Source organism: Scomber japonicus, chromosome 11 (assembly GCF_027409825.1).
Source record: "Scomber japonicus isolate fScoJap1 chromosome 11, fScoJap1.pri, whole genome shotgun sequence".
In the NCBI taxonomy this organism is placed as follows: domain Eukaryota; kingdom Metazoa; phylum Chordata; class Actinopteri; order Scombriformes; family Scombridae; genus Scomber; species Scomber japonicus.
This window is the reverse complement of record NC_070588.1, coordinates 25,105,988-25,122,383: the sequence shown is the minus strand read 5'-3', so window position 1 is coordinate 25,122,383 and position 16,396 is coordinate 25,105,988. Positions and strand designations below refer to the sequence as shown.

At 39.3% G+C, this 16,396-nt stretch overlaps 1 protein-coding gene across 4 annotated transcripts in view; it reads right to left on the bottom strand.

Moving 5' to 3' along the window:
* Positions 1–3,324: 3,324 nt before the first annotated feature.
* Positions 3,325–16,396, bottom strand: part of LOC128368401 (diacylglycerol kinase beta) — an 82,218-nt gene continuing 69,146 nt past the window's right edge. For 3 of the 4 annotated variants that reach the window (XM_053329195.1, XM_053329198.1, XM_053329197.1), the window contains 3 exons: positions 7,762–7,882; positions 5,195–5,255; positions 3,325–3,657 (listed from right to left, as the gene is read on the bottom strand). In XM_053329195.1, coding sequence (XP_053185170.1) covers positions 3,559–3,657; positions 5,195–5,255; positions 7,762–7,882 — 281 coding nt within the window. In that variant the 3' untranslated portion in view covers positions 3,325–3,558. Of the gene's footprint in view, positions 3,658–5,188; positions 5,256–7,761; positions 7,883–16,396 lie in introns of all 4 variants that reach the window. The other variant, XM_053329196.1, reaches the window with a different exon arrangement.

Genomic DNA, 16,396 nt, shown 5'->3' with positions numbered 1-16,396 from the left:
CTATAATAGAGCTCAGTTTGTACCAACAGAACATCTCACCAGTCTCTCTCTGCCCAGCATCGGTTATGTTTCACCTTCGCTTAAATCATCACATTACCAATTCAACTATCAGTGGCCCATTTCCTTTTAGATGTATTTTACTTACTGAAATTATACAAGTTATTTCTGCTCTAAATATTGGCTGTGTTCCTGGAGGCTAAGTAAAATTAGCCTCTCAAGTGCTTATTTTCCCACTTGCCAACCCATTAAATCTGTCCTTATCTACGTGTAAATGACCATATATTTGTCTATCCACTAGTTAATTATGGACTGATTTCTATTATTTGCACCGCAGCTAAAATATTTGAGGAGTTAATTTTTAATCAGCTATTACAGTATGTTAATGATTTCAATATTTTTTTTGCCATTTCACTCCAGGTTTTGCTCAAGTTCCTCTTCTACTACTATCCATGTAAAAATGACCAATGAAGTATTTTCTCATCTTTAGACAAAAGTTAATTTACATGTGCATTTGTTTAATAAACTAAGGCTTTTGGTTCACTTTTTCTAGTTTTATTTATGATGTTTTGTCCAGATGACACGTGTCAGATATACTAGCTGTGGTTTTATGTGCATGTTCTTGTTGATGTCACTATGCTGATTGTTTTTTAATTCATGTATTGTTTAAACATTTGTTAACTTTCATGTTTTGTGCCTAGGACTCCTCTTAAAAATGAGATGGTGCATCTCAAGGTTTTTTTTTCCTGTAATTAAATTTGGAAATAAAATAAATAAAAATCAATCACAGCAGGGTTCAAGACAGTTTTCCATAAATGTCTAACTCACATCACTTATATATCCTGTGTGTTTCAACCTTCACATGTCCACACATCTCTTTGAATTGTAATTTTAAAAGACATCAGTGTCATTAGTCAGCTTAGATCAAGATCATTTTCAGTACTCTTCACTGAAAAGTGTGTCAGACAAAATAATCTGAGCTCAAGGTCCACGTGCTTTATGTACCACCTTTTATGAAGCATTCAACTAGAGCCCCATTTTGAGGTTGATATATCAATATAATATATCCATATTTGAGAGTTACAAAAATCTGAAGACAATATATTGGTTGATATTTCTTTTAAAAAATAAAAATACACTTGTCAGTGCTATCTAGAAAACAAACATGGCCATGGCAATGTCAGTCTGTTGGTCAGGCCGCCACTTTGGTCCACACTGGAATGTCTCAACGATTATTGGATGAAGGTCCATATAATTTGGTAGACACATTCATGTCCCCATTAAGATAAACTGTAAGCACTTTGGTGATCACCTGACCTTTTTTGATATAGAGCCATCATCAAGTCAAGGTTTTAATTTGTCTAATACTTTGGTTTATGACCTGCAAAATGAATGAAATTAAACTTAGACTAAATATTGTACCTGCTAAACATCAGAATGTTAGTATTATTACTGTAAGAATGGTAGCTTGGCTCTAGTCTTATCAATAGACTTGCAATTTCTGTTTCTCATCAGGTGACATATATGCCAATACTGATATGTCTGCATATTTGCACTTTGAACAGCAATAAACCATTCGTCATCACTTGATGTTCCACAGTTATGTCACATGACAAAACTTGAGCTAGCTCCACCCGCTGACAAAGACTTGTTATTACTATTCAAATCTTGAAAAATGCTAATCAGTGGACCTTGAAATTGGATCATTTTGTCATATGTTTTTATAATTTTGATGCAATTGTTCCTGGCTCATGGAAGGAGAGACACCGATTCACACTAAAGTTGAATCTAAGATCATCTGAATTAGACAAAGTGGAAAACTGCCTTCAGAGAGTGACTGTAGGTGCTCTGTATGGTGAAGAATACTGATCTGAACCCATCTAAGCTAAGAATTCCACATTAATAACAATGATATATTAAAACACATTCGTGTGTACAGTATATGTGAGCTATACCTACTTTCCAGAAATATACATATACTCTGTCTGCACATACTGTATAATATAATTTGCCATATTTTGGGAACAGTAATATGGATACATTCTTTATAAACACTCAGCTAAGCTTCCTGATGAACTGTTTCGGAATTATTTTTCTAGCATATATTTTGTATTTCATCCGTCATCTCTGGTAAAAACAAATTCCTACCTATCTTGTCGGTTCCTTCCGTTACAATCACATCTTTATTTGGCGCGGTTAAACAGATCATGAATGCACTGAAGCCACCCAGCATCTCGCAGCGGGGGCAGGCTCTGGGATTTGCACTTTGACAACCCACTTGACATTGTGAGTCGATGTTTGACACGGTAATCAGGCGTAGGGTTTCACATGAGGAGAAATAGACCCTCCCTGAAATAGATGTATAAATTTAGTACTCCTGTCAATGCTTTGGTAAATAAAAACCTCAGGGGCCCTGCCGTGATTCCCCTGAGGGGATTTATTTCAATCCTTGACTTAATAGAAGTGTCCTATGGCATACGGTGCACAGGAGCTGTTGTAGATTTGATCTGGACCGTCGTATTAGAGCTCACAAACCACTAGGACAAATTATGTTTTTTGAGAAAGCTACAGTGCATCCAATCTCTACTTTCAATCTAGACTCTGGTCAATTTATATAGTGATAATTGTGGGAAACTGGACAGGCACTTCCTCTGCCTGAAGTCTATGGCCAGATCAGTCTAAGTGTGGTTTAAAGGATGTTGTTTTGTAGGCCAGTGATGCTAAGGGGCCAAAATCCCTGCATGTTTCCACCCATTCCAGGCCACTGTTACGCCCCACTGCCGTCAGCCCATAAACAAAATAAGTCAATAATGAATGAGGCTTTTCCACTCTTCTCCTCAGCTGTACCGTTGTGTCAGTCTGTGGGGAGGCCCTGGAGCGAGCGTCCTTACAAGCTTCCATTATTCATACAGGTGTTTTAACGAAGAGGTGGATCTTACTCTACTTGCTCAGCAGCCTTGTAAACAGCCACGTTACTGCCACACCACTCTCACTTTCGCCTGTCCGGCTCACTCCCCCCGTCCTCCTTTTCTCACTGTAGTGTGTCGGATGGCTTTCTTTCTTTACTGAGCTCATCAGAAAAACCTTGCTTTCCATAGACCACCACTTTCTTTTCCCTTACTTCATTCAATGGCTGTAAGGGTATCCCAGCAACCAAAGTTGTGTTTAGCAGGCAGTGCAGCACTGGTATATGAGTTTTTTTGGGGGGCTTTTTTGGCCGTTGCATGTGGCTGAGGCTAAATTCATAGCTGGGACAGATGTTTGGACAGACTAGAGGATGATGGTTACACAGGAATAGGTCGGTACTGTATACTGAGTCGTATCATTTTCTGCGTAGGTTCCTTTGGGATTGAATTGTCTGTAGGCATCCTGAAATTAGGAATGTTCCACTTGTCGATGTGTTCCTGTTTATGAACTCCCACTTTTGAACTCCAACCTGGGAACGGTTTACCAGTCATCTGATGGAGCTGCCTATACAGTGGGTGATATGTGTGTGTGTGCATATACTGTATGTACTGTATATGTGTATGTTTTTTGTGTTTGTGTGTGTGTGTATGCGTCCTAGTCACGGCTCCGGTTACGCTTCTTGAAGAAAAAGAACGGCGTCTTCTGAGGTGGGCCCAGTAGTATGGGGACCTGGTTCTTGTGTATGATCTTGATCTGTAAGAGTCAGAGAAGAACATCATAAAAAACACCATGTAGGTAGATTCGATTAATGGTAGTAAGGTTTGTAAAGAAATGTGGTGTCAATACCTATTCTGACTTATTTACCAGGTTGACAGTCATCACAGCGATATTGCAAAAAACTAATACAACAAAAAGCTCTCAATCTTTCGCTTCTATAAAGGAGACAAAATGAAAAATTCTCCTTCTCTTTGTATGAAAACTGTAGCTGGTCTGTGATATTTGTTGGCATGACAGTGTTAGAGGTTGAGGCTGGGGGTGTGCAGAGGAAGAAGATGAACAAAAGAGCAAGGAAATGAGCTAGAAATGACAAAAGTAACGAAAAAAGCTGCTGCAACACTCATTCTGATCTGCTCTAAAGTTGACTTTATCAGCTTATCCACTGACATGCAGGCGATGCTTAGAGAACCCTGATGCTCTATACAGACAAACCCAGAGACACAGGTTAAAGCTGACGAAGTGCTTATAGGTGATCCTGACTTTATCCAGTCGCTATTGCGTCACCTCTTGTATTTGCTCTGGCTACAGCTCAGCCAGAGGTGACATTCCCTGTCGCAAGAGCCAATTGCAGCCAGGTCTGTCTGCCAAGTCCTGTGCCAAAAGCCAACACCTAATCTTGCACGTGATGATCTTACTCTTTTTTTTCTCTTTTTTTTTTCTCTTGGTTGAACCTGACTGGGCTCCACAGGTACAGGCTCCTCTTCATTAGTCTGGCTCCAGGACAGTACTCTGGTTATCCTGATGTGAACCTGGCTCGACTTTTCACTCACCTACATTGCAGTATACTAAGCAGTTACAGGAGCTGTTCAGCTTAAGCAGACAGACTATACCTTGTAATTCGGTCAGATCACATTCCCACCACAAATGAACTGCTCCTAAATTCGTGATTGAACCAAGATTACATGGTTTGGTTCACAGCCATGTACGACTGATGTACTCATACTTGCTTAAATTAATTGTCCCGGGGGGGAGGGAGGGGGAACGAACCAGAGTTAAATTCAATTGAACTAACCTTGAAAACACATCCTGAATCTGAACGCTCAGTAAAGTGGCAGCTCTCAAAGAATTTATGTTCAATGCTGAACTTAACACACTGCACACCAAATAATTTCTATATTATTAATAATTTATTCTAGAAAATAGTATGGAGTTCGTCTTAAGTTCAAAGATCTCTTAATATTTAAAAGCTACAGTACAGATCAGCAGGTCAATTGAGCAATGTCTTTATGACAAGGTTCAGCCAAGGTTCAGTCTCATTTACTGTGAAACTGTTGTGAAGAGTAGGGGAAGGATGAGGGTTAGTGCTACCCTATAATGTATTATGGTCATGTGCTGGTTATGATTTGTGTGGTTCTCTGTGGTTTGAAGTGTGTCAGTTTTCTTTGGTATGTTTGCATAACAACCGCCTCCAAAGTGAAAGGAAAATATCTGAGAATCCCTGTCATGAAACAGTTTTGAAACATAAAGCAGTTGTTCTAGTTAAAAATGCTGCATTGGCAGAGTTCACTCTCACCGTGCAGGGAGGCTGCATCCAGGGCTCGCCATCAATCTGCATGGGCAGCCGCCGGGACGTCCTGTTAAGAGAGAGCAGAAGGACGAGCATGAGTGGTGGTGGGGCTAGAGCAGGGAGAGAGAGAGAGAGAGAGAGAGAGAGAGAGAGAGAGAGAGAGAGGGGGGATGGAGTGGTGTGGGATGGGGGTGGCAGGTTGTGAAGGTCAGATCACACACACCTCTGAGGCACGAGAGGCCTGTTCACACTGTCCCAGGACAGGGTCAAACACTGCACCCTTTGTTCCCATGAGACCCATTCCCAGACAGGCCCCGACTCTTTAAACTCACAGACCCACTGTATGCACACATACAAACACACACACACACACACACACACACACACACACACACACACACACACACACACACACACACACACACACACACACAAACACACACACACACACACTCAAAGTTGGTTTAAGACTTTCATGCATACCTCTCCGGCTAAAGCATCACAGTATGGGAGAATGACTGCGATGAATGCTCTTTAATTCTAGTCTAGGAAAATATTAGGAGCAGTTCGCTGGATACATGAAAGAACAACTTATAAATGTCACTTCTTTGGTACAGTAACTGGCTGTGGATCTTACAGTAAATGGGCTGAGTCTTTTTTGGCCGAAAAATGTAGACACTGTGCTTTTGGATTGGTCAGAAAAATAGGGTTGGGGTTCAATGGCATTTAAAGGGGACGTATCATGCACATTTCCATGTCTATATTTATACTCTGGGGCTCTGCTGGAATATGTTATCTTATCGTATTTATCTTGTACTGGCTCTTTCTGCAGCCCCCCCCCCCCTAGTTCAGCCTCTGTCTGAAACAAGCTGTTTTAGCTTCTGTCTCTTTAAGCCCACTAAGTTTTGATTGGCTAACTTCTACGTTACCAAGCATGCACAGTGACATCTGCTTTACACGGAATTACTCTCCAGAGACTGAAAACGTTATCGCTGTTATTAGTCTTTCAAGCTGTTTTCTAAACAAACTAATGTGCCCAAACTCTGTTTAGTGAAGGAAAAAATTACTCATTGCTGCCATGTGGCTCACTGATGTGTTTTTAATAGTTTTGTGAAGTCTATGCCACAGAGGAATAAGATATATCAAGCTTTGGATGCACACACAATACTTAGTAAATAGGATGAGTTCATTGTTGGTTTGGCTCTGATCAGAAATGTGTTGATAATGAGTAAAATATAGAAAATGACCAGCCTTTAACCCTTACAGTGAATCCATGATCAAATCTGTTCATCAAGTCTGAATTCCCTCAAACTCCTTATCAGATCTATATGGTTTAGATTTGTTGGTTTGGTAACATTATGTTAGTGTTGAATGTTGAAACACACTGGTGTGGAGTGGTAGTCTAATCTCAGCATCACATATACAGAATATGACACATTAAAATAACCAGCCTCGCCTATTACTATTACACACCTTATAGTTTAAAAGCTATGTACTCCAAATACTGGACGTCCCATTTCCAAACTCTAAACTTCATCATCCTAAATTATTGATCAAATATGCACAAAAAGTTTAACTGTGAAATTATAATGACTAGAACTAATGTGATATGATCATTGGTATTGTCTCACTGAAGACTGCAAAAACACACAGTTCTCTTGGGATGACAGAGTGGTGTTACAGAGTGCTGCTTCTCTCTCTAACACTCAATCTTTGACCGAGTGCAGAAGCCAGCCTGCAGAGAGAACACTGTCATTTTTTCAAAAAGTCATGTTCATACAAATGAGATAAATGATCACAAACACTTTGTTCATATTCACTCAGATGCAAACTGTTCTTGTTGAATTATTGTTTTTCCATTAATTTGAGGTGCCTCTGCTGGCTCACTTTAGATTGGTTGTCATGGTGATGTCACTGTTAGGCAGATGCAATTAAAAATCAGCAAACATCCTCAACTTTATCCACAATTTGGTATTCATCCAAGGCAAAGCGTGCTGTGCTTTTACACTGTGATTTTTGAATCTGGACAGAATTAACATCAATGAGCTACAACTGATGTCAGAGGTAACAGCAACAACAGGCAACACTGATGGACTGAAAACAAGAAGCCTTCTACCTGAATATTATTGCACTTTGCTAATAAAACAGAGCTAAGAGATTTTATTAACCTCGAGCAAAGGGATTTTTAGCTTAACCTCACAGACAGATCATTTCTCATCCTGCGATTGCCACTCAGACCTCGACTCCAACAGCTCACTTAGTAAAACATGCAGTCGAAATATATAATTGATTAGATACAGGCATGCTATTGTTTGGATACTGCAGGGATTTTAGCCTCTTCAAATGCACAAAAACACTCAAAAGGAATACATTTTTGATCATACATGTATAAAATGGAGATGGATTCACTTCGTGCAGCGAGTACAGCTTCCAGTTGATTGACCAGAAGGAAAAGAAAAAGGAGAGTAGGGTAGTGACATGAGGTAGATGAAGGGGAGTAGCAGGAGGGAGGAGGATGGGATTCAATGGGGTAAAAGATAGAGAAAGTAGCGTGGGAGGAAGGGCGTTCTGACCTGATAGTGACGTTGGCACACTGAGCCAGCCTGCGTCCTGCACTCTTCAGTCCCGTGTAGATCTGACCCATCTCTATCGCCCCTTCCAGCCCAACCACCTCCAACAGCTGGTCACTGAAGTCTGCATGGAGAGGGTTACAGAAAGACAGAGAGATACACAGAGATTTTATGGGTTCATTCATATAAAAATAGAAGGATAAGATTTAAATTTTTGCATTGAGAAGTACATTTTCCACAGTTGAAACATTCCTTTAATTAAGCATAAATATATAAAGTTTCTGGTAGTCTAGGATACATATTTGAGAGAGTAGGCAGTGATTGAACTTTTTTTAATTCTTTGTACAACTCTTTTACTTTTTGAGTGCAAAACCATGAATGGCTTGCATGTGACAGACTCTCTGTCCATCTTGTGTGTGCTGTCATCTCTATTTGATCCATCACATCTCACCTCTCTATCATCTTTTGCACAGCTTAAAAGTGTTGACATTCGAAACAGCAAAAGTGTTGGATAACTCTGTGTAAAGCTGTTTGTTTCTTGCATCAGCCAGCGATTAAAACTAACAACTATCTCTGTTAATAAATGTTCGTGTTAAAAAGAAACACAGTAACTCTGAGGAAAGCTAATAGCTAATCTGTTGCTTTGTGCTGCTGCTGCGCATCATTAAAGAAGTAATATGTACTTATCTGAGAGGCAGCACCCATTACTCACTCAAGATTGCAACTTGAGAATTCCAGCTCATTGTTCTGACCTGATTTGCCTACACTGCCTCCATCATCTATGCCAGTGTTATGGTACTGTTGTATCATGGCAGCACAGAGGTGTGGTCACTATCTTGATGATTCACTACAATGGTATTACAATGGAACTGTACCATTATGACACATTTTTAATGGTATGACCTTTGTTTAGTTGAAAGGAAGGTATGAGTGACTATGAGCATAACTATGAATGTATGACATTTACAGTTATCATTTTTTATAGTTTTAAATGTCTTTCTAATTCGAGTAGATGGCGGAGTCCACACTGCAACTATAATGATAGAGGAGAACGATATCATTAGGATCACTTTCAGAGCTATTTGATGAACTATAAAAACTCTGACTGTCAATCAAAGTCCTTCTTTATTTGTTTGAATGCGGCTTTGCTCCTCTCTCACCACTAAGTGACACGCTGTAAATTGGAGCAGAATGACGAATGGTAATTTATTTAAATAGGTCTTTATTATTGCAAATATGCTGGAATTGTGTTCTCTATTATAATGTTAAAAAACAACAAAGTTAGCAGATCATTGTTAGTGAATCTCTGCTCACAACGTGTGTCACTACTGCAGCGGTGCACTTTTACACACTGCGCTTCAACATCTGCTGTGGGTCAGTTTGGTCTGTAAATACTGAAACATCACAGCAACTAGTGTCTGAATCACTTCTAAGTCTGAACTCTTCTGCTTTTCTTTTTCTTTCTCCATACAACATACAGCAGCTCATCAATAATTAGCTGCAGACCAGGCTGGAGTGTGTTATCGCTCACATGGTTGTCATTATAGTTGTAGTTATTGTTCTCAGTGTGGACGGCCTTTAACAAAGCTCCAGTCCTCCAAAAAAAGACACATATTCTCTTGGCATGTAGGTAAACTGTGATTGTGACACAGTAAATTCATATACACATACTACACATACAGTACCAGTCATAAGTTTGGTCACACTTTTTCATTGTGAATGGGAAGGTGTGTCTCAGCGCTTGAATGGTTCTGTATTTCAGTTTTACTTTGACATTACACAATCATCTCAGTCATCACCTCAGTGTTCACATGGTAAAGTAAAGGAAATGAAAAAAAGACAGAGGAGAGAAATTATTCACTGTCAAACCTTTTAACAGATCATGTCTTCTCATTATTTCCCCCTCTATTCATTTGCTTTTGTTGCTCTCTGTGTTTAAACATCTTACATCTTACAGGTCAGTGATCATTTTATTTGACGTTTCAATTTCAATCAACTTTTCCTCATAAATAACCTAATATGATTGAGAAATGATGTGTTTCTATGGCCCAAACAACTTCACACGTTTTACAAATGCTTTGCAAAATGAATTATTAAAAAGGGAAATCTGAGAAATGTTTCATCTTCACAGCCAGCGTGTTAATTTGTGAGCTGCTACAACAGACTCAAACCTCACTGGCTGGAGAAACACTCGACTACGCTAATTAACTGCGGTCATGCACGGATCACATCTTGCCCAAACATGTTGCAGGAACTATAATGAATGAGCAGACTAGGCCAACAAAGGTTTAAATGCTTTATGTTTTGATTCTTAGCTTACTTATGATTGGTTTAGTGTTATTTTATCAGGATTTATTTATTACAGGATTTTATGATTATTGGTCTAAACCCTGAATGAAGGAGCCTTTAACTTATTTTCAGTGAATAACACCTAAACATATCCCTCTCCTTTATCATGCATTCAAAAACCTCTCCTGTGACTGCCAGAAAAGAAGTATAAAAAGAGACAGAATCTTGATAAATACAAAGACAATCTAGTTTATTTAACATTTCAAGTAGTTGGTTTGATTGCAGCAGGAAAAAAAAAGGAAGAAAGGTTGTGAGATTCACCCCGGAAACCGGTCAAACCATTCCCTGAGGGTCTCAGCACAGACAAGCCAGGACTGGCACCGCAGCCTGTTGTGACTGGAGCCATAGGCTGCAGGTCTGTCTGTCTGTTACAGTGTAAACAATGTCAATCATTCCCCAACGTAGTCAGACCTCGCTCAACCCATTGCCTTTGTTTCAAATGACAAACAGGAAAGTTGAGCGGAGGGGGGGGGGGTGATTCTTGTCACTGTGGTGAGATTAAAAATGCGTACAGCAGCTGAAGAACATATGTTTTGTTGTGCGTGTTTGTGTATAAAAAAAAACGTGAGGTAGGACTTTTACAGAATGTGTGGCATTTGAAGAAGTGCTGCCATTTCATGCTCAGCTTCATAGATGTTATATATGGGAATAACTGCTGCTGAGTCACTGGCACACTCTTTAATATTTCAGATGACAATTCAAAAGAAAATGTCAGCGTGGAGTTAGGAACAAACATTTTAAAATTACGCAAAGGGTGTACTTTGTACTGTTTTACTTTTCAGTCCTCTCAAGAATCAAAATGTGTGCATTAGGTGAAGAGAATGTTTAAATTACTGAATGATGCCACTACAAAAGAGGCACATGACATTTATTTCATTCTGATGAGTTGTTTTAGATATTATTTTTGCAGTTTGTTAGAATGAATAATGATCATTCTTTCACATTACACGCTGTAATCTGACACATTGTTTATATAAAAATATTTATTAAACCAGCTTTGACTGTATCTTATATTTCCTGTGATTTTTTTTCTACCATGAAGACTTAAACAGTATTTCAAAGCTTTTTCTGCACTTCCAGGAATAAAATGGACACTAAATGATTTCCCTGGAGTTGTCCTTAATGACATCTACTGTACAGTCCTGATCACATGTTCATAATGCTGTATCAAACACAGAAATGATGCCTCATCTGCATGCTACCGCTCAGGCACAACGACACGCATTCACCATATGCATCTCTCTGCCTCTGCAGAGCTTTCCAGGAAATAATCATAATAGGATTGGGCATCCATTAAGAAAAAATAAACTGGACAGTTGGAGACTAAGGGATCAAGAAAGGGGACTAATGACACAATAGATACACATGACAGATGGGAATTAAAAGGAAGGCTGCGTGTAAAGATAGACAGTCTGTCATTATCTGTGGTTGAAAACTAGAGAACATGTCAGTGTATGAAAAGTGTGACACAGTCTTTTTACTGCTGGGTCTGAAGAGAGAAGAGGTAAGAATTTCCAGTGAGGGTTGACATGTCCTATTTTAGATTTCGAAACAGTACTATTCATATACCCTCTTCCTGATGTACAATTAAATATATAAATCCCCCTCCATCACACACCCACGTATACTGTACACCTCTACTTCCTCCAAATACCAAAAATGGGCATGCCGTCCTGCCAGTGTCCCAGTGTGTGAGCCTGAAGGCAGAGTAGCCTACTGTGCTGGTTCTCACCTCACTGATGATTCCCGCCTCATCAGATCTTTGACTCTGAGGCAAACAGCACTGTTACTTCTCAGTGAGGTAGAGCTAAGAATAGACCAGAACAGCCTCTTACATAACGGAGCCATGGTGCATTCTGGGATGGGATGGCATTGCTTTGCCAAGCAGCGGGCAACGAGAATCGTTACTGCTGTGCTGCTGCACTCGTCTCACAATCTGAAGTCAGTGAAAAATGATTCATTATTTTGAATAACACTTTTAATGGTCACGTGATAATCTTCCTTCTTACAAGAAAATCTCATAACTGCCAAACTGATATTTTAATATTCAGAATTAATTAACTAAATAGGAATTATATAAAATATCTACAGTATACTTTTTATAAATGAAACCTAAAATACTAATATATATATAAGTATGAAAGTCAGACGAGAAAGCCAGAAATAAAAATATAAATTAGGATTAAGGATAAAGCAGGTGATATTCTACGTTTTCTGTGGCTCTCAATCCAAAACCATTATTTCCTACTCAACATGTAAATCCTTAAAAATGACTCAAACATATGTAGTTTAATTTGTAATGTATAATAATGTTGCTAGACTGGAGAATTTGTCCCATACGGCGACGTAGAGCTGCCAACCATGTAAATATAGTTTGACTCAGTAACATGTTATAACGTGAAAGGTTTCACGTTATAACGTGATATTTATTACGTTATAACGTGATATATATCACGTTATTTCATGATAGGAAACCATCATGTTATTACATGATATGGTATTTTCACGTTATAACGTGAAATTATCATGTTATTTCTTAATGAGAAATGATGCAACGTCAAGCGGGTCGGATTCATTCTTTCTTCGGTACAACCCCATGCTTTTCAAAATCCTTCGGAGAGTGCGCATACTGACAACAATACCATCTACAGTGTTCAACAACTGTAGAATGTCACCATGTCTTAAACCAAGCTTGAAATAGAACTGAATCAAGTCATGTAGACGAGCTATGGTCCTTGACTGAACCTGTGAAGTGTTGGAGTGCTGAATGGCCTAATATCATGAAATAACATGATGAATGCTTAACATGAAATAACGTGATAGTTGCATATCTCAGAATAACGTGATAATGTATTATCTCAGAATAACGTGATAATGTATTATCTCAGAATAACGTGATAATGTATTATCTCAGAATAACGTGATAGTTGCATATCTCAGAATAATGTGATAATTGCATATCACGAAATAACGTGATATTTTCATGTTATAACATGATAATTTCTTGTTATAACATGAAAATACTGCATCATGAAATAACATGATAATTTCACATCATGAAATAACGTGATAATTATCACGTTATAACATGATAAATATCACGTTATAACATGAAACTTTTCACGTAATAACATGATACTGAGCCAAATATATATTGGGCTTGGCAGCTCAGCGCTTCCGTAGTCCCAGGCTGTTTGGAGTATGTCTGTTGTATATCCGATAGAGTCTTTCAGAAATCTAGTTAAACCTACAGGAACTACTAACATCTCTTATAATGTATTTGGAGGCAACAGTGTAAAAAAAATGTAAGTTAGAAGTGTCTCCCAACATCTGAATAGTCAGTCAAACAATGGAGGACGTCAAGATGAGAAGCTCAATGAGACAAAAAGACAGACAGTGAAATGTTAACTGTCAGAGAAAATCATTTTTTTTGTCTATCATTCATTGGTGAATAACAGACAAGCTACATAGATAGTACTCTACATTACATCAGTGCTTCAATGGAAGTATCTCATGTTTCATCTTTTATAGGTGAAATGTCTCAGAGTATTTTGAGGAAACTTGACTGGTCTGGGAGGTTTGGAAAAAACCCCCAAAAAACAGGTTGTTTTATATTCAGGCCAATATGGTAATGCTAACTAACTAAACAGGAGTAAATGGTGCATTTACTGAGGCCTATTTTCAGTTGTGGAGTAATACACATTTGCTGCTCTCTTATTACAGATAGTGATGTGGGATTGACTCAAAACAAACTACAGTGTCCATGCTCAGTCTAATGTTGTATTTTTAATCTTTTTCAGACAGCTATAGAGAGCCCTGGCCCATATTAAGCCATAGATATGAAACAATAGCTGCTAGTAGGGTCAACTCATTATTTGGTTGATTTCTTGATAATAGGAAACATAACCAGTCTCATGCTTCAAGTTTAAAATTAAGTTATTTATAACGCTGCCTCGATTAGAAACAGAGTTAAATTATAAATCCCCCAGAGATATAGCCGCAGCTTTCATTGTGCATCATCTTGTGGTGTTAGGCTATAATTATAAGCAGGCATATTTGTGTATCCTTCCTCCGCCCACTTGCCCTCCCTCCCTCCTCGACTGGCCTGTTATTGTCTCAGGGTGGTCAGAGTCATGGCAGATGGTCAAGAGGAACTGCAGCTCACCTCAGCAGCCTCAGCGGAGGTAAAGGTACAGGGGAGTGCACTTGGCCATTTGACAAGGAACACTATGTTACTATGATTCAGAACAAAAATACACCACACACCATGTCATTGGACTCTTACATGGAGTGTAAGCACACAGATGGTGATGGTTTCTCAGCTATTTTTCACTATTAACAACAAAATGTCATGTGAAATGTCCACATAAAAGAAGAATAACCATGGGAAAGAACACATTGTAGATCTGTTCAGTTTTTAATGAAGCTTTCAGAAATTAGACCTTCAATGTGATCGGCCACTTTAAGGATCAGAGGAGTTGTCACTTATTAACTTTGAGTAAATGTATTACTGGAAGGTCATCCACTTTCCCACCATCCACTGAGAGCAACTCAGCAGCTCCGTACAGGAACTATTTCGAGCCACGCAGATTGGTGGGGGCGAATCAAAGTAATTATAGACTGCTGTTTTTGTTGTGTGAGAAGAAAACAATATGCAGTCTCTGGATGGGATAGGCTGAAAATAGCCTCCTTCATTGTGTGTCACAGCTTGACTGTAGTTAGGGAGGGCAGGCAGGAGTTTGGGAGCCTCGAGACGCAGGGAGGGAGGAGCACGAGAAGGAAAGGTGAGGGGAGGGAAAGAGCTTGAGGTGTGATGGGTGGAAGGAGGAGAGGAGAGGGAGCAGAGAATGGACAGAATGTCGTACAGAGAAAGAAAACAAATGAGTCATGAAGAAGAGAAGCAACCAAGCCTGGACAGAACGTACTTAAAATAGCATAGTTCTATAACACAGCACCAGTGTACTGCCAGCTTTGGAAATGCTACTTTAACAATGTAATAAATGACCTATTGAAAAAGTATTGAGATCACTTTACTAATGACTCATCAGGAGAGTTGACGAGATTGAACGATAGATTCTTTCTGATACCGAACCCTCAAGCATCCATAGCACACATCACATCTTCTGTATTTAACAGAAAACAAGACATTGTGGTCTAACGAGCAGACGGTCTACAGTTTGGAGGTCTTTACTGGATGGCATCACCAAAAGAACGGTATGTCTTTGCCGGGTAACGTAAGACTCGTAAAAGCTGCGGTGTATTTTGGGTCTAACTGCCATTTCAGGTGTAATGTGGCTACACGAGGTACAATAGCTCAACGTGGATGATTGTCTTTATGTGTAAAAGCTGCATCACGAAGTCACACGACGGAAACGGTAGAAAAGTTGACCTAAGATTTTTTTCAGTTTCCCACCTGGAAAAGAGGCTATGGACTTTCACACTTTCACCATTTAGTAGCTCATAAGTTGTTGTTGACCTAAACTAACTGCCTCCAAACCAAGCTATGGCCCGGCTGCCTGTTAAACCACACTGTCTTCTTTCTTTCTTCCTCATGTGTTAAATGCAGAAGATGAGATGTGGAAGTTCTTGAGAAAGTAAAGTAACAAGTAATGTGACTAATAAATGTTGCTGCTGTGTAATCAGTAATATAATGAACTCTTCAGTCTGTAATAACTAAACCAATAGTCATTACATTTTCAAGTAACTCGCCCACTCGAGGTCCTGTCTTCATTCCTGAATGTAGGTTTATTAGGTAGTTAGCTAATAGCAACCAAGATGTGCAACTTCGGAGTTACCCAAAGGTGGGTTTCTCATTGCTAAAGACTATCTGAGCCACTCATCACCCCACCCACTACCACCCAAGTCACCTAATGACACATTTTGGCAGAGAAACAAAATGAATATCAACCATCCCAACATCTGGTAAGATAGCTAAACAAGCTAAAATGTAAGCTAGTAGCTTTAAGGTAGTAGGACAGGACAGGATATCTACATTTGTCTCATTTACCACTTCAAATGGAACAATTCACGTTTTTTAATTATTCCGATGTTTCGGTGCCCAGAGAACTGCGTGCATCATCCACTATATTTATATCCATCCTCTCCAGCTTAGTCCACAGCAGGAAGTTGAGGAAATCTGATCCAGGAGCAGAGAGGAAATAAACAGGGGAGGGGAAAGATGGTTCACAGATAAAAGTTGAGGAGGAGCACGATGATGGGATAGGCTGACACCGTGGCCTTCGTACGTCAATCCTGTTCCCATCATCGGCTCTGGCCCTCACTGTGTTTT